The following is a 20,223-nucleotide window of genomic DNA, read 5'->3' as shown; positions in this document are numbered from 1 at the left end:
TACATATGAAAATCATGCTACATCAACACTCTATAGCAGCATTAGAAATGAAAGTTCTAGAAATATATAAATACTTGCAAACATGTTCAGAAAGAAGAAATAATCATGAATGGAAAAAGAGAGTCATGTATGTGTGGCTAGTAGAGAATACACTAGGATGACAGACACTCTTATAAGTTGGTAAAACTATGAGGAAGATATCTCCTTTCATTCTGTAAAGAATAAAATTATGTTATTTTTACAGACACACACACAAGAGGTCACTTAGTGTTTTATTTTTTTCTTAATGAAGAATAAAGATAAGATTCAGTCAGAATTTCACATCCCTTTTTTTGTACTTTTCTTCCTTCCTTCCTTTCTTTCTTTCTTTCTTTCTTTCTTTCTTTCTTTCTTTCTTTCTTTCTTTCTTTCCTTTCTTTCTTTCTTTCCTTTCTTTCTTTCCTTTCTTTCTTTTGTTCTTTCTTTCTTTCTTTCTTTCCTTTCTTTCTTTTGTTCTTTCTTTCTTTCTTTCTTTCTTTCTTTATTTCTTTCTTTCTTTCTTTCTTTCTTTCTTTCTTTCTTTCTTTCTTTCTTTCTTTCTGTTTTCCTTTCTTCTTTCTTCTTGTCAGTCATGGGGTTGAACTCAGGGCCTGGAGGTATCCCTGAGCTCTTTTGCTCAAGGCTAGCACTCTATCACTTTGAGCCACAGCTCCACTTATGGGTTTTTTTGTGCTTAATTGGAGATAAAAGTCTCAGAAACTTTCATTTCCAGGCTAGCTTCAAACTATGATCTCAGATCTCAGCCTCCTGAGTAGCTAGAATCACAGGTGTGAGCTCACTTTATATTTTGCTCTATGAGTTGGGCCATGCATGCAGTTGTGGCTTTTTGTGCTGCTGAACTAGAAATAAGAGTGATGGATTTTGATGCCTTAGTTGGCCATCTTGGGACCTTGATTCTCAGATCTCAGACTCCTTAATAACTAGATTAATAAATTTAAGACATTGGCATCCATCTCACATTTCTTTTTTTTTTTAAGATTTTCGGTGGCTCACTCCTAGAATCCTAGCTATTTTGGAGACTTTGATTTGAAGATCATGATTCAAACCCAGCCCATGTACAGACTGTGGAACTCTCATCTCCACTAAACTAACAAAACAGGCAAAAGTGAAGCTGGATTTCAAGTGGTGGAACAATAGCCTTAAAATTAATGCGGGGACAGAGTCAGGCCATGAATTCAAGCACCAAGACCAGCAAACACACAAAATTAAGTGCGGTGTTATCTGAATCAGTCAATATGCATTAATTTCAAAGGTCTGTATATGACAATTACTCTACTATTTTTGAAGAGTACGGTCTTCCTGTTATTTCTTAGGTACTATGTGACCTTATTTCTTCCATTTTAGTAAGACTTGTTCTATGCATAATTCAATTTCTTTCCTGAGACATCTGACACTTTTTGTTAATTCTCCAAAATATAATAGTGGATAAACACAAACAAATTTTCATTTTAAGGGATTGGGAATGAGAAAGATAAATAAAATAGAAGGATAGAGGAAGCAAAGCAGACATAGGTTCCAAAGCAATATTTTAGTTCCACTATTCTATAGTGCTATAGTGGATAGGAGTGTATATTAGGAGATCTGGGAACTAAAAATGAAAATCAGGCGGCAGGAAAGGAGTATGAAGACCAATATAAACAAACCCTACTATCTGCCCCTAAATAATGTGAACTTCCATTTGGTGCATATGCAAACATGGAAATTTACTGATGAAGTAGTTCTTTGAGTTAATAAAATCTCATTATTTTACATCTAGAGAAAGAAGGCTATTACAGAGGGGATATTTTTTTCCACCTAGCTCACTGCCAGGTGTTCTACTGAAGGACAATGTAGAATAGTAGAATGAATGTGGCCTTTGGAGCAGTTTGAATTTGGCAATTCACGTAACTGTTCAGAGGTAAAATAGTATGTATTTCATTGGCTGCTTTAAGAATTTAATAAGTTTATATAGGAAAAGCACAACACCTCTCCCTTGTCCCTATTGTCTCTCATATGACTTAAGCTATTGTCCCTATTGTCTCTCATATGACTTAAGCTATTGTTACTGCTATTTTATTTTTTATGATGATAATTCTCTTTCAAATGCCACTGACTACCACATACCAATTTGTCTTTCCTTAGCCTTATGAGAATGACATAAATGAATGTGTACTTCCCTGAATCTTTTCTGAAGTCATTTAGAGTTTACCTTGTTAGCAAGTAGACTCAAAATCAAAGGGCAAACAACTGTAGTGACATTTGAATTTATACTATGTGAACTCCCTGAATGCATCTGCATATAGTGGCCTTATATATTTTTCCATTCTATTCCTTAATAGCATATTCCCAACATATTCATTGCTTTATTAAAATGTTTATCCTCATCAAAATAATAGATAAATACAAATTATTTTGATATGAATAACATTATATTTATGTGTAGACAACTATGGTTAATGCTGGATTTCCGGGATTATATGTAGGTTACTGAATGATAAAGTCAATGAAGCAATTATGAACTATCTTTTACCATAAAGCATTTGGAATGACATCTTTTCAGAAATATTTGGCTTTTAAAAGCTTTTTATGATTTAAATATTAATATTCTTGATAATATTAAATTTTTGCTTTTTTATTTTCAAATAATGAACTGTTTGCCAGTGAATTCAATCTCAGCTTCTGAAGATTTTAACAAATGTCACAGTTAAGTACTTTTCAAAGCCGTAGGCACAGTGCTTGCAAGTCTATCTCACATGCCTAAAGAGACTTGGAACGTTTCCCTCATCACATCAGTCACTGACAGAAATTTTGGGACAAAATTTTGTGGAGCTTTCTAACAGTTTTGTTGTTTAAAGGAAGATTGCTTCCAAGGACACCCGATAACCCTGAAATGTGTGACATTCCTAGCTGATTTATGGCTGTGAACAGCTGTGATTAGAAGTTGGAAAATGGTTCATAATGGTTATTTGAATCTCTCTGTTTCTTTCTTCATTTCCCTTTCCCTTTCTTTCTATCTTTTTTCAGGAACATATATGTTGCAAATAAACATACTAAGGGAAAAGGCAAGATATAGGTTTCCACACATGATAGTATGTATAATAATTTTAACGTGATTGGCCATAGTCACAAGACACAAGATTAAGTCTGATAGCATCAGGGTGCAATAGATTTTCAGTGGCTATGGTGATCCAAATAGTGATAATCAAATAGACTGAATCCAACTTTTCCAATTCCTGCATCTTAACTTATATTGCAGAGTTATTTCATCCTCCTTTTAATAGAGTTGTTAATTTGGTTACATTAGGCTATACATTCCTTGGAGGTGAAAATAGTATCTTGTTAATTTTTTTACATTCTCTCAAGATCCTCTTGAGAGATTTCAACAATTGCTTATTCACTCATACAAAATACATTGGTCAAATATCTACTTCATACCATTCATTGTCCTTCTCAGGGATGTAGCAATGAATATAACTTACAATGACTACCTTCAGGGAGCTTGTATTTTAGTGGGGAAAGACTGGTGGAAAACAGTAAACTAAGTAAAATATGTCATTTATTGATATTTTTGAAAGATTGAAAGAAAAATGAGTGATACCATTTGGGGTGGTTTTTCAATGAGAATTTGCAAAGCACTTGCTTTGAGAACATGCCTGGCCGACACTGAAATGAGTCAGAGAGTTAATGCGGCAATAGTGCATGAAAGAAGAGGAAAACAAAAGATGTGTTCACAGAAACAGTGTAGGGCTCTTGTAAGCATTTAGACTTTTATTTTAGGAAAATATGATGTCATTGCTACTTCTGAACAAATGAATCACACTCTTTTATGTATACTTAACTGATTATTATGTTCAAACATCCATTCTGGTTGCAGTGAGAAACAAGTTCTATCAGAGAACAATAGACCAATTAGGAAAATATTGCAATAATCTAGGTGGATAAATGACTTGATCCAGTGTAGCAGTGGGGAAGTGGGCTAATATGATTGGATTCTGGATACAGATCGGGTAAATCATTGCATTTGAGATTAAAGGACAGGTAAAGGATGACTATGTTTACTTGGCCTGAACCAGCAGAAGACCAAAGAGGTCATCTACCAATATAGAGAACACCATGAATGGATCAGATTTAGGAATGGATAGGAATCAGGAGTTCAATTTTGAACACACTAAAGTTTGAGATAGAAAGATAACTTTTATTTCAAAATTATTTGGTTATTTAGAAAACCAGATGGAGTTGTGGAGACAACAGTTTAGGTATTAGTCAATCCTGAGGCCCAGAGAACAGTTCCTTAGTAGAACTACTCTTTGAGAAGGTATGAGTTACAGAGACAAAATAAAGGCATTAGTTGGCATTGAAATTAAAATGTAGAATTATCAGCATATCTTCATTTATATCATATTTGCATTTGCTCTAAGCATCATCTTGGCATTAATTCAAAGTAAAGTTGGTATCTCTCTGGACAACTGATAGGATTAGGTAGTTTCTAGCATGTATGTCTAGGATAGTGTTAAGACGTACAGGCAGTACCAAAATTTCTAAGACTGAAGTCTCCCATTTGACTATCTTAATATTTGGAAGGGAAAATAAGACTTCAATTACTAAAATTTTATTCACACTGTAAAGAAGGATATGCCCTTTAATGCATATCAGGCTATTCAGAAAACTGCTATGTGATTTATGTGTTTGCCATAAATACAATCAGATTATAAAAAGACACAGAAGTTACTATATATCCTTGACATACCACCATCCAGTTGTCTGTTATTTTTCTCCATAAAATCCTATAGAGAAGAGCTGAAAAAGAAAGGACGCAATCTCACTGCAAAAGTCGATTATACTTAGTTTTTGTAGTAGGATTTTTAACATTGCCTACAAGGACCAAGTAGAAATGATGATGATCCAACAATCAGAAAAACAAAGAAAGAAAATAAGAACATTTTTATAGGACTTTTAACTTTCCACAGGACTTTGATGTCTCAGATGACACTTGATCTTTTCAACCCTGTCTGTGCTAAGTAGGGCAGCTAATGCCTCCACTGGCCCTAAGAGCTTCAGCAGCTCCTAGCTCAGCATTCTGTGGGGAAAGGTTTGTTTTTTTTTCTCAGTGATTTATCATGGAGTTTAATATTCCATTTCTAAAACCGATTTAGATCATGCTGTTCCTATACCACTATAGTCAACAGAAGTGTTGTTTACATCCTCTCTGTATTAGGAAGAACAAAAATTTACCACTGCCTAACTCATTAAAAATGCGCTGCAGGCCTGAGGCTCAAAAGCCACAACACAAACACAAAAGAGCTCAGTGCTCCTCAAAGACACTATTTCATGAGCTCTCCTAGGTACTGCTCTCACACAGAATCCGGCCCTTCTTCAGAGCTTTGATTTTAAATGCAATATTAAACCAGAGACAAGAATGGGTTCTTTGCCAATGCAGTTTACTTACCAGTTTTCATTTCAAATGTGGGGTGTGCTGAGTGAACATTAGTATGGCCACTTTCTAATCAGATAACCTTTAAAAAAAAGTCTTGCCAGTGAATTTAACATTAAAAATACATGTACACAGTAGAGAATGTCAGTCCTTTATTTGCATTTCAAAATAAATATTTTTAGGCTGTCTCAATTTTACTCCGAGTATTTTCTGACAGTGCAATCTCCAGCTTAATCCTAAATGCCTGCCAATATACTCATGTAGCACAGAGGGTTATTATTGCCTCCGGCTAGTTTTGTGTCATCTACTTTGTCTTTTGCTTCACTCCTTTGATAGTATTATCAGGACCAATTGTGTATCTGCCAGATGTGTTTCCTTGCAAAAAGGACAAATCTAAGGAGGCTTGTGTTTTTCACTTTCTTCCAGAACTGCCTTCATTAAAAGACTTCCTCATCCTTTTGTGTATGAAACTGAGCTTGCTTAATCAGAAATGGAACAAACAGACTGCAAACCTTACCAGCCTCTGTCAAAAGTCAAGCATGAAATGGATCTAGCTTATACCAGTTCTTCGGATGAGAGTGAAGATGGAAGGAAACCCAGGCAGTCTTACAACTCCAGGGAAACTCTGCATGAGTATAACCAAGAGCTGAGGATGAATTACAATAGCCAGAGCAGAAAGAGAAAAGAAGTAGAGAAATCTACTCAAGGTATGTTGTTTTTTAAAAAATAGATTTAAAACTAATATTATTTCTCATCAGGGAATGCTTATCTTCATAAACCTATATTTCAAAAACAAATTTGTTGTTATTAACTGGTTAATAATTTGCACTGCTTGCAAACACTCAGTGAATCTCTTTCATATGCTAACCCAGCTGAGGTTGTAGGTTTACATGTGCTGTTTACGGATTATGTATGAATTTGGATGCAACAATCCTCTTATTGGAGCTTTCAAACTTTGTCTAATCCTACAAATAGCCATTTATAGACTAAAGGATAAATAATTTATAGTAAGATGGAAAGTAAATAGCTAAGTGCTTTTCAAGCCATTGCCTTGATGGGACAAAAGTCTCAAGTAAATATTTGACTGCTGAAAAAAGTTAGCAGGTTAACAGTGATCAGCAAGCAGACGCAAAGGACTATGGACAGAATCCATAAACCTTTTACAGTACAGCATGAAAGGAAAATACTAATTTTCAGAGCTTTTAAAAAATCATCCTATTTTTGAGGCATATTCTTTGGACAGCCTTGGCTTCTCCATTGTGAATTGACATAACAGTTTGAATAGGAAATAAAACGGTAAGTAGACATATAACTATTTATTTTCAAGTGTGGGAGAAGCAGGTGTGAATATTATAGAAAAATACTTGATTGTATACATTCTTGGTTCTCAAAGTATGTACCTGGATAACAATATCAACATAACTAGGGGATTTACTAGAAAGGTAAATTCTTAGGCCTTACCATCAAAATTCTGATGGCTGCTCATATATGATGATTTCAATAACCTTATCTATTCCAGGGACTACTAAATTCATAGACATTTTTCCCATCCTAACTTTATTCCTGGGAACTAGTTGTAAATTATAAATTATATTCTGGACATTTGAAGTAAATAACAACTCATCACTCATCTAAATGTACTTTACCATCAATCTCAGATCTTTTTGTCTCTACACATCTGTTAAATGATGTTTAACTTCTCCCAGATAGCCATAACACTTTCTCTATCTAATAAATTACTTTAGGTGAAGGGATTTAGGTGAAGTGATCTCTGTCTCAATTTCACCTCCCCCTAATTCTCATCAGCATTACTCTCATTATATATTATCTAGGCAATAAGGTATTTTTTTAACCAAGGCAGCAAGTTAATTATTTTAACAAACTGGCCTACCTGTATTTCACTACATCCATTTTCAGTTTATTTGCTGAACTGCTATCTCTTGACAGGAAAAGAAAATTTTGGGAGTAGAACCCAAAGCCAAATGCACACTAGACAAGCACTGTACACCTCAACTACATCTTCAGCACCCAAACTGTTCTTTGGAATATTGTTTGCTGGTTTTCCTTATCCCTTACAACCTTCTTTTGAGGCTCAATTCTTCCTGTATTATCTCAGTCAGCATTTAAAGCCATGAGGTAGTGTTGTCTTTCTGTGTGAACTTTTAGGACGCTTTATTTAGACCTTTTGTCTCTTATTTACTTCATATTATGGTTGTGTATGTCTTACTAGATATACGCTATGATTTCCTTTCTGATTTGTATAAGCCCTATAACTCTTTCATTTGTGAAATTAGTTGCTATCAACTTAAATACAACTATTTATCATGCATTGAAAACTGCTGCTTAAATATTACCATGTCAAATATGGATATTACAAACGCAAATTGCTGTATTCTGATTAGTGCTGCAATCTTCTAATAAGGAAAAAAATTAGATTAACCCAAGTTTCATATTAGTTCTTAAAGATTCATTAAATGTTTTTGAAGTAAACTAATTTTTAATTTTATCTCTCATACAACTGATATAGAATTTGTATTTGTCTTCTCAAGTAATTTCATGTTAATCTATCATATGGTTTTAGGTAAGAATCATTTATTCCAATTTTTTTCATTTTTCCTATCTGCCTGAAAATGGTTAAATAATTTTTATGAGGATTTTGGACCTCTATTATGCTTTAAGATGTGTGAAACTTCCATTAAAATACTTCGCATAACTGTCCCTACACAAGAAAAATCTCACAATTGAATTTGTCATGGAGGGATGTGTATAATAGCTGATTTTGTGAGTTTAAATAAAAATAAACTCTGAAGGTAATTCTAAGAATGTAAACAACTTAGCCAGACAGTAGTGGCTCCTAGCTACTCAGGTAGCTGAGATCCGAGGATCACGTTTCAAAGCCAGCTCAAGCAGAAAAGTCCCCATGAGATTCTTATCTCCAATTAACTACTCAAAAACTGATAGGGGCTTCTGGGAGTTTGGCCTGGTGGTTAAGAGTGCTTGCCTACTGTGCCCAAAGACCGGGATTCAATTCCTGAACACGACATACTTAGAAAAAGCTCCACTGGTAGAGCTCTAGCCTTGAGAAAGGCCAAGAACAGTGCTCAGGCCTTGAGTTCAAGCCCCGGGATAGACAAGGGAAAGAAAAATGGAATTGAATTGGAGTGACTTGTCTTCCATAATGTCCTGCTGACTTTCTTTGCATAAAATATTTTTATGCTCAAGGAAGCACCATGTGATACTGTTCCACAAGACATTAATCATTTTTTCCTGTGTATTTGTGTTGTATCTGCTAGCCACCCCTCAGAAACTTTGTTGTTGTCTCCATTATCACCTTGACTGGTATTGCAGTGTTTGTCTTCAAGTAATTCTTATTTTACTTAACAATGACAACAAAGAGCAAGAGTAGTGATACTGACAAATTAGACATGTCAACAGAAATCCATAAAGTGCATCTTTTTAAATGAAAAGGTGAGAGTTCTTGACTTAAAAAAGAAAAATCATCAGATCTTGAGGATGATAAAGCTGTTGCAAGAATAAATCTTTAATCATGGAATTTTGAAGAAAGGAAAAGAAATTCAGGCTAGTTTCACCTCAAACTACAATAGTTGCAACAATGATATAGGATAAATGCTTATATACAGTAGAAAGGATCTTAAATTATTTTTTGTGGGTCATGGCCTGGGCAATGTCCCTGAGCTCTTCAGCTCAAGGCTACCACCCTACACTTGAGCCAATCTCTACTTCCTATTTTCTAGAGGAGAAATTGGAGAAAAGAGACTCAGATCCTTTTGTGCCCAGGCTGGCTTTGAACCTTTATCCTAAGATCTTAGCCTTCCTGAGTAGCTAGGATTACAGGTGTTAACTACCAGTACCCGACTCAGGATCTTAAATTCTTGATAGAAGACATACACAGAAACGGTGTTCTAACTGATAACAAAATGTTGAGTAAGAAAGTACTGAGCCTCTTTGAGTTCAGAGAGGGTTCTTAAAAAGAAAAGAGTGGCACAAAGCAATTTACTGAAAGTATGGAACAGTGATGTAGATTCAAGAGTAGGCTAATACTAAAAATGTAAAAATTTCTGAATAGGCTGCTCCTGTGAAAGAAAGTACTTTCATAACCTCCCTCCCTGCCTCCCTCCCTCCCTGCCTCCCTCCCTCCCTCCCTCCCTCCCTCCCTCCCTCCCCCCTCCCTCCCTCCCTCCCTCCCTCCCTCCCTCCCTCTCCCTCTCTCTCTCTCTCTCTCTCTCTCTCTCTCTCTCTCTCTCTCTCTCTCTCTCTCTCTCTCTCTCTCTCTCTCTCTCTCTCTCTCCTGGGACTTGAACACTGGTCCTGGATACTGTCCCTGAGCTCTTCAGCTTAAGGCTACCACCTACCCCTTGGGCTGGACATTGTCCCTGAGTTCTTCAGCTCAAGGCCCCAGGGCGACTTCAGGTTTTCTGGTGATTAATTGGAGATAAGAGTCTCAAGGACTTTTTAGTGTCTGGGCTGTCTTTGAATCCTCAGATTATAGCCTCCTGCCTAGAGCCACTGGACCTGGCTTAATGCTGTCATAATTCTATATAACATGTAGAAGTTTATGGAAAAAGAGTACCATTCAAATAAAGTTTTCAGTTGCAATAAAACTTGGTTAATTGAACTAACATTCATACTAGTGCAAATAAGACACCAGGGAATAAAATATGGAAGGACAGACTCATGCTGGTATTAGTGGCAAAACTGCAGTACATATGATAAAAACCACTTGTAAGCCATGCACCAGTGGTTCATGCCTGTGATCCTAGCTACTCAGGAGGCTGAAATATGAGGATTGTGGTTCAAAGCCAGCCTGGGAAAGAAACTCCATGAGACTTATCTCCAATTAATCACCAGAAAAAAACAGAAGTGGTGCTGTGTCTCAAGTGGTAGAGCCCTAGCATTGAGCTGAAGAGCTGATGGACAAAGCCCAGTCCCTGAGTTCAAGCTCCATGACTGATGAAAAAAAGTTGTATACAGAGCAAACAACACCTGCTTTCTCTAAAACAAAAACCAGATTATTTGCCTGTGACTTGGTAACATAATAGAAAGTGTGGGTGACAGCCATCCTGTTTAAAAACTCTTACCACCAATACTTTATCCAAGAAGTTAAAAAAAATGGAAAAGAATGAGTTGGAATTTTAAGTCCTTTTAATAACAGACCAGGCACCTGGCCATCATTTCCAATCTGTTTTGCCACGAAAATGAAAGTGTTCAAGTTGTATTTTTACCTGCAAGTCCAACCTCATTATTTCTTCACCAGAGAATTGTCCATCACAGCCACATATACATACCTGATGCATAATCTCATTGGAAAAGCTTTTCTATGGTGGGATGAGTTTATTCAGACCAGGGCATATGCTAAGCAGGCACCATTCCATTAATCTACATTCCAAGCCCTAGATCTGTGTTATATGTTAACCCAAGTATGAGTATAATGCAAAGCTGGATATCATTCACCATCCCTGACACAATAACATTCATTAAACTGCATGGAAAAATTAAGACTAGAATCTATAAATGCCTGCTAGAAGAACTTATGGAATGAAATCATGAATGATTTGAAATGCTGCTTAGAGATTGAGGGAAGAGTTAGGAAAATCACTCACATAGCAAGACAGGTTGATGGGGAAGTATTTTACCAATATCATTGTTGAAGAAATAGACCATATAAAAAGGCATTGAGAAATGTTAATGAAACAAGGAATTTAAGAACTTGTTGAGTCATCTACAATGGAAGAGGAAGGTGAAGAAGAGCCCAAACCAACAATAAGAACATATTAAGATTTTCCATAGTATTACAAATGCCTTAGATATTTAATGACAAATTTAATGAAATATGATCCTCAGATGGAACACAAAATGATCATAACCTTTAAAGTAACCCTTTGGTAAGTTAAAAAGACACGAAAAGTTCCAATGAAATTTTCTCCCAAATTATTCCATCAAAACAAACAAACGTCATCACAAGAATGAAAATGCATGGGAATTAGACTTTATTTTCTCTTTGTTTTCTTTCATAACAGCTTTCTTCATCTTTTTATTTCTCAATGACCAAGGGTTTTCTAGGAGCTTACGAAAGACTTTCAAAGCTTTGTGTGGTGGCTCATGCCTGTAATCCTAGCTACTCAGGAAGCTAAGATCTAAGGATCTCAGTTCAAAGCCAGCCTGGTCACTACATTGTCTGTGAGACATAGCTCCAATTAATCACCAGAAAACTGGAAGTGGCCTTGTGATTCAAGGGGTGGTATGTTGGTAGCCTAGAGCTGAAGAGCTCGGGGATAACACCCAGGCCTAGAGTTCAAGTCCCAAGACAGAAAAAAAAAGCCTTTCAATCGTCACTTGAAAAGGAAAAATGATGTGATATATTATTTATTATGAACTGTGTTCTGTCTGTTTCTACCTGTTGGGGAAAATAATGTTTTATTGTGGGGGAAATGCTTGAGGAAATATTTGGCTCCATTTGAAAATATGTTTATAGTCTTTATTTGCCTAGAAATTTACCCCTACAGTAATGGATTCTAAAGATGATTTTCTAATCTTCTGAAAACCTTTGAATGAAAGGATAGACACTAATATAATGTTATTCACAATTCCTTTCAAACAGCTGGGATGAACCACAGGCAGGTTTAGTTTCTATGATTTTGAATGGCAGGGGAAAATATCCTGGGAATAATAAGATGAGCAATTATCCTCAAACAAACTCCTTTCTAAGAGGAAGTATCGAAAAAAGTGCAAAACTAGTGAAAAATATAATATGCACAGATAAGCAAAGGGTGATCATTGCAGTTATGATCATTTCTTTTTTATATTTTTTATTAAATTAATAGAAGGGTTACATTCGCCCGATAGAAGGTGCATTACTTCACATACATTGATACATTTTCTCATGTCTTAGTCCCCATTTCCCTCCCCCCACTCCCACCCTATCTTGATTTCCTCCCTTCCATATCCAACTTCAAATAACCAAATACGCGTATATACAATATAACAGACAACAAGGTGAAATACTGTAACAATATGAGATAACCAAGGGACAGTGAAAGAGATGAGAGATAACATAGTACATTAAGGACAGTAATCACTCATTATATGGCTTTTGTTTCTATATCCTGGAGATCCTTTCATTTATACAGCCTCATGTATCTTATGTTTTGGTCTATTGTAAATCTCCGCTAGGAAAGCCCAAGGTTTCTATTAATTATGACAAATGAGGGAAACCATTGAGCCTATGTTCCTTTCTGGCTTACTTCACTTAGTATGATTTTTTCTAAGTCTTTTCATTCCTTACAAATGGGCGATGTCATTCCTTCTGACAACAGCATAGAATTCCATTGTGTATAAATACCACATCTTGTTGATCTACTCAGGAACCGAGGGGCATCTGGGTTGGTTCCATATCTTTGCTATGGTAAGTAGTGCTGCAATGAACATCATTTTGCTAGTGGATTTAGTATGCCCTGTTTATGGACGATTGGGTAAATGCCAAGTAGTGGAATTGCTGGGTCATAGGGGAGCTCTATTTTTAATATTTTGAGGAACTGCCACACTGCTTTCCATAGTGGTTGAATGAGTTTGCACTCCAACTAACAGTGTAGTAGTGATCCCTCCTGGCCATATCCCTGACAGCATCTGTTGTTTTTAGATTTCTTGATCCTGGCCATTCTAACTTGAGTGAGGTGGAATCTTAGAGTTGCTCTGATCTGCATTTCTTTTATAACCAAAGATATCGAGCATTTCTTCATTTGTTTATAGGCCATTCTTATTTATTCTTCAGAGAAGACTCTCTTTAAGTCTTTGGCCCATCTTTTTAATGGGATGGTTGTTTCTTTGGAGATTAGTTTTGGAGTGATTCAATTCTTGGAGCTATTGATATATTTTAGATATGAGGCCTTTGTCCATTGTATGGTTAGTGAAGACCTTCTCCCACTCTGTAGGCTTTCTAGTTAATTTGCTAGCTATGCCAAACAGAATCTCTGCAGTTTGATGCAGTCCCACTTATCCAAAATTTCTCTGATTTGTTGTGTTTCTTGGTCCTTATTAAGAAAGTTTCTACCTGTGCCAAGGAGACCTAGTGTATCTCCTATTCCTTCTTGTAAAGTTTTCAGTGTATCTGCTTTTACCTTGAGGTCTTTGCTCCATTTGGAGTTAATCCTGGTGCAGGGTGACAAAGAAGGATCCAACTTTAGTTTTCTGCAGGTGCTTAACCAGTTCTGCCAGCACCACTTGTTGAAGAGGCTGTCTTTCTTCCCTTCTATTTTTTTGGCTCCCTTATCAAAGATTAGGTGGCCATATGTCTGTGGGTTAATATCTTGGTCCTCAGTTCTATTCCATTTGTCTTCAGGCCTGTTCTTGTTACTGTACCAAGCTGTTTTGGTCATTATAGTTATGTAATATAGTTGGACCAAAAAACAAGATGCATCATTCTGCTGTCTTCAAGAGATATATCTTGCCCAAATGAAACATACATTTTTTGAAAGTGAGAGGTTGGAATAAAGTTTATCTATCAAGCTAATAGCCCCCATAAACAGTCTGGAGTTGCCATCCTCATATCAGATAAAATTGACTTCAAACTAAAATTAGTGAGAAAAGACAAAGAAGGTTATTACATACTAATAAAGTGATCTCTCCTCCAGGAAGACATAACCATCCCAAATATCTACACACCTAATCCTAGAGCACCGAATTTCATGAAGCAACTTTACATGCACTAAAAACACACATAGATCGAAACACAGTGATAGTTGGTGCTTTTAACACACCACTCTCACCTATGGACAGATGAGCCAGGCAAAATCTCAGCAGAGAAACCTCAGAATTGAACAACTGTATAGACCAACTAGATCTAACAGACATCAACAGATCATTTCACCCAGCAACATCATAACATACATTTTTTTTCAGCAGCACATGGAACATTTTCCAAAATAGACCAAATTTTAGGGCATAAAGCAAACCTGTGCATATTCAGAAAACCTGAAATTATTCCTTGCATTCTCTCAGACCACAAGGGCATCAAATTGGAACTGAACACCGTTCTTCACCAACGAAAACCCTGTAACTCATGGAGATTGAACAACACATTGTTGAATCACCAATGGGTCATCGAGGAGATCCGAACAGAAATTCAAGAGTTTATGAAATTTAACAAAAAGGAGCACACAAAATACCAGCTCCTTTGGGACACAGTTATGATCATTTCTCTATAGCTTTATATAGATATTCATTTTGAATGCATTCACTTGACTGTAAAGTAATTATGAATGAAGGATTATACAGGATATATGGTAAGAGCCTGTTATAGACATCAGATAATAGATTTCTAACACTATGGTCCACACAATCTTTTTCCCTTCTTGTTCTAAACTTTTAATTTTTTTCATTTTTAAGTAGTTTTACAAGTGAGTTGTCATATAATAAAGCAGGTTATATATTCAATATATCTTGATTAATGGCACCCTTTTCAACATTCTCACCCATTCAACCCTTACCCATCCATTCCACCCCTATCCATCCTTTCCCTCACTCTTCTGAATTCTGTAGACTATACATTGAATTATTCACTGCATTCCTTCCTTCTTCACTTTTGCCTTCTTAACCTGCTCTTTTGTGGCTCCATTTTCTCCTAATATGATTTTTGTTTGGTTGAATTTTTTCCCCCCAATAGCCTAAACCTATGTCTCCTGTTACCAACATCTGGTGGGAAAAATATAACTGCCAGTTTGTGTTTACTAAGAATATGAAGCAAGTTAGAGATCTATGAGTCCATCAATCCATTTAATATCTTGTTTATGTATCAATATTCATTAAGTATTGATCATCGCCAGGTATTTTTTCCATATATTTTTATTGTGATTAACAGAAGGGTTACATTACAGTCACCAGATGGAAGGTGCCTTACTTCACATACATTGATACCCTTTCTCATGTCTAGACTGATGAAGTTCACATTAGAATGCATGCACCCTCATACCTCTTATTTCCCCTTACCTTGCCCCAGGTTAATGATCCACATCAACTCAGCACAAGCTGCTTATATTCTATTGCCACTGGTAATTTCAAGAAGTGGTCAGACTCTTAAACTTGTAAAAAACATTTCTCTGTTCTTATGTCAAGCAGATATCAGTGGTTTAAGCAACTATGTGCATACATCTAGATGGACTGAATAATAGTTCTTACAAAAGTCTAAATCTCAGGATACATGTTTACTTACATGGTAAGAAACACAGAGAGCAAGTATAATTCGACAATAACTACATTAAAACAAAACATTCACTAATATTTGATGACATGCAATGAATTTTCTGCTGTGAGAATGCATTTGCCTCAAGTTATTAGCAAAGAGAGTCTGTAATGACTGCATTGATAGAACTCAGACTCTAAGAGGAAATTAACCAAATTATTTAACAATGGCTCTTTCAGCTAGTCAAACTTTTTCTTGAAATGTTATTCAATAAAATAGTCTTATACAGTAACTGAAATAGAATGATGTGACCATGACACTTGTTTTATGGATCTTTCTACATGTTTCATGGCATGTATTCACAATTAATCATGGCAGTTTGGCATATTGTGCCCAACTGCATCCTCTCATTCTTTTTAATGCAGTAATCTCTGCAAGTCTTGTCCTGCAATTAGAGTTGATAAAAGTTAAAAATTTTGTCCTGAGGTTTGACCATGTATGCCTAGTTCCACTAGAAACTCTCCGAATACATAGACAAATAAGAAGTTTTTGACTTCAAATAATTCAGAGTATACTCAGAAAGGCAAATATGCATCTTCAATATTGATGCAGTATAATTGGTTCTGTAGTACTAATACATGTAAGGTATGTATCACAGGCACTCTAGAAATCAGTATCATATACCCTGCTTACAAAATAACAATGATTGTGAGAGAAATATTTAATATTTATTAAACACAAGGCACTGACTAAGGAACTCTAAATGGGTTATGTTATTGTTTAATCTTCCCAACAAATCTATGAGACTGGGAACACTATTATTTCTTTTTTTTTCCGCTTTTCTTTTTTTTTAATTGTAATTAGTAAAAGGGTTACATGATATTTGCCAGATAGAAGGTGCATTAATTCACATACATTCATACCCTTTCACATGTCTTGGTACCCATTTCCCTCCCCCCCACACCCCCCACCCATCTTGGTTTTCCCCCCTTCCCTATCAAATTTCAAATATCCAAATACAAATAAATTCAATATATCAGATAACAAAGTGAGATACTATACCAATATGAGATAACCAAGGGACAGCAAAGGAGATGAGAGACAACATAGTACATTAAGGACAACAATCATTCATTATATGGCTTTTGTTTCACTATCCTGGAGGTCCTTTCAATTAGCTTCACATTATATGTCCTTATGTATCAAGATTTTGCTCTATTGCAAATCTCTGCTAGTAGAGCCCAAGGTTTCTACTGATTATGACAAATGAGGGAAACCATTGAGCCTAAGTTCCTTTGAGTCTGGCTTACTTCACTTAATATGATTTTTTCTAAGTCTTTCCATTTCCTAACAAATGGGGCGATGTCATTCTTTCTGACAGCAGCATAGAATTCCATTGTGTACAAATACCACAACTTGTTGATCCACTCATCAACTGAGGGACATCTAGGTTGGTTCCATATCTTTGCTATGGTGAATAGTGCTGCAATGAACATTGTTGTGCTAGTGGGTTTAGTATGTCCTTGTTTCTGGATGGTTGGGTAAATGCCAAGTAGTGGAATTGCTGGGTCATAGGGGAGTTCTATGTTTAGCCTTTTGAGGCACTGCCACACCGCTTTCCATAGTGGTTGAACGAGTTTGCACTCCCACCAACAGTGTAGTAGTGATCCCTCCTGGCCACATCCCCTCCAGCATCTGTTGTCATTCATTTTCCTGATCCTGGCCATTCTAGCTGGAGTGAGGTGGAATCTTAGAGTTGTTTTGATTTGCATTTCTTTTATGACCAGAGATGTTGAGCATTTCTTCATGTGTCTATAGGCCATTTTTGTTTCTTCTTCAGAGAAGACTCTCTTTAAGTCTTTGGCCCATTTTTTAATGGGATGGTTGTTATTTTGGAGGTTAGTTTTGGAGTGATTCAATTTTTTTGCATTGTTGATATATTTTAGATATGAGGCCTTTGTCCGTTGTTTGGTTGGTGAAGATCTTCTCCCACTCTGTAGGCTTCCTGATTAGTTTACTAGCTATGTCCTTTGCCATACAAAAGCTCTGCAGTTTAATGCAGTCCCACTTATCCAGCCTTTCTCTGATTGGACCACTATTATTTCTATTTATTAGATGAATAAAGTGAGGCACAGAGATAGGAAGCAACCATACTGGGATTGGAACCAAAATATTGACATTAAAGTCCACTGTGGGAAATAGTAAGTCCAAATTTCAGACATCAAATTTAAGAAAATTTTACTGTTTCTGAGTGTGTATATATCTGAACTTTTCTAATGTTTTATTTTTGTTTTGGGGGGTTTTTGCCAGTTCTGGGACTTGAAGTCAGGGCCTGAGCGCTGTCCTTTCTCAAGGCTAGAGTTCTACCACTTGAGCCACAGCATCGTTTCCGGCTTTTTTTCTATGTATGTGATATTGAGGAATTGAACCCAGGTCTTCATTCATACTAGGCAAGTAACTACCACTAGGCCAAACTCCCATCCCTTTTCTAATGTTTTTAAACTTTCCCTATTCCCCAGTCTGTCATGGTTATGTTAAATTTACTTGTACAAAGATTCAGGGCTGAATATATAGACTATGTCCAGACCTCCAGATAATTATGCAGGTTTTTTTGCTAGACAAAGAAGCTATATATCCATATCTGAAACCTAAGTGTGGGGGATTGAAACTGGGCCTTAATAACAATAAATATTATTGAATAGTAGCTACTCTAAGTGGATTGGCATGCAGTTTTCTTTAGTTCTCATGCAACTTTATGATATAGAAGTAACTACTGACTCCTTTTTTAGTTTTTTCCCCTTTTTAAATATTTCTATTTTGTGCAAATATAGTAACACTCAAATTTTTATTGACACTTTCTATTTTTATAGAGACACTCACATCTTTTTTAAGTAGCAGGGCTGAGATATATATCCATGTTTCTCTAAATAGGACCAATGTTGTTTCAGCTACACCACTAACTACATCTCTTGTAGATCAACACCACACTGTGCTATGAGCATATACAGAAGTATATTTAGAAAATTATTTTCCAAACTATATTGAGTGCCATACTGAAGTTGGATATCTTATAGTTTGGTAGTGTCAGGTTATATGACTTATTCAAGAGAAGATGGATATAGACATTATCTGTTAAATTTTCTTCTAATGAATGTGAGGTTCCAATCACTCTTACAGGTTACCACTGATCTTTCTAAAACACAAGCCATTTCATTCTATTGAAAATCCTTCAGTGTGTCATAATGCCTATAATAAAAGGCCTTGACAGCATAGTAATGGGGACAAATTTTACAAAATGCTTTGAAAATCTGATCAAAGCTCTGAGTCTTTTCAGAAAAGGTTTACAGTATACATGATATTTGCCATACAGTCTATGAAATTAAAGAAGTCCTTGAAGACTTTGTATTATCTATACACTGAAGTAAAGACTCTCTGTAAAAGGAATTTCATTCCCCTTAGTTTAACCCATCTTAAGTCCTCCAAGATGTAGCACTACAGGAGTGCAGAGGTGTGGGGTTACCAAGCAGTGCCCCAAGATACCAAATTATACCTTCCGTTGGTCTTATAACATTTTGGCCTACTCCGCATTATTTTTATGATCAACTAGGACAGTTTCTTCTTTACCAAATCTAATGATAATCTGGGTTTATTTCTAGCAAGGAATGTGATGTTTTCTGTGTAAATATTTATATAACATGCTCCTTCATGAAAATGGTATTCAAATATACAAGTATGTTTGCAACTTGATTTTAGAGGAAAGAAAGGAGTCATATTATTAAAAAAAAAGAAGGGAGAGATTTACAGTTGTGCGCTATACTGAGACACCTTCAAGCATCTTTTTTGAAGGCCATCATCCTTGTAAACTCTCCTTTACTCTTTGTGAGTCACCTCAGTAGTGTAAGTACTCACAATCACAACCTTTTACCTCTTAGATACCAATGTGTTAGCAAATGGTGGAAGTCTCCAAGTAGGGCTAAATTTGATAAGAATAATTCTCCATATAGATTCATAGTCTAACTTTATGAAATAATATAAAATATTAGCTCACTATAGACATATTACAAAATTCTGATTATGTCATTGACGATCATGTCCCTTATTAATAAGTATTGTTTATCCAGGAAGCACAAGGTCAGTTTCTCAATTTTTTGCCTTGCTGCTTTTTAGACCACATGGATTATTAATCTCAATCTGAAAATGCCTCTTATATTTGCACTATCTATCCCACAGCCTGCGATGCTTAATGCTATGCTCATGGCTTTTCCACTCTCTAGAATAAAACTTTGTCATAATATGCACAATGATCTAAGTGTATTCTTTTTAAATACTCAGTGGAATTGCATATTTCTCTTAAGGGCATACATGAATTTCTGAGAGAAAATACTGACTCCTGGGATAGGTGGCACATAGATGAGTTCTCCTTTTTTGATATCTCTTTCAGATGTTTAAGGAACAATCAGAGATATTTGTTTCTGATATTATGGAGACAGCAGGAGGGAAAATTTTGCTTTTGCTTTTGGTGTTTTCTTTAAACTTATAACACTTTGGAACCATTTATTATATGGTTTTCTAAACACTG

The 20,223-nt window shown here is 35.9% G+C and overlaps 1 protein-coding gene across 1 annotated transcript in view; it reads left to right on the top strand.

Moving 5' to 3' along the window:
- LOC150041479 (teneurin-1-like) overlaps positions 1 to 20,223 on the top strand; it is a 464,851-nt gene that overhangs the window by 247,097 nt on the left and 197,531 nt on the right. The window contains exon 3 of the mRNA XM_090327165.1: positions 5,876 to 6,156. Coding sequence (XP_090183291.1) covers positions 5,940 to 6,156 — 217 coding nt within the window. The 5' untranslated portion in view covers positions 5,876 to 5,939. The remainder of the gene's footprint in view (positions 1 to 5,875; positions 6,157 to 20,223) is intronic.

This window comes from Megascapheus bottae, chromosome X, assembly GCF_031878675.1.
Source record: "Megascapheus bottae isolate mThoBot1 chromosome X, mThoBot2.hap1, whole genome shotgun sequence".
Lineage (NCBI taxonomy): Eukaryota > Metazoa > Chordata > Mammalia > Rodentia > Geomyidae > Megascapheus > Megascapheus bottae.
The sequence above is the reverse complement of the archived record's forward strand: the minus strand, read 5'-3'. Positions and strand labels throughout refer to the sequence as shown.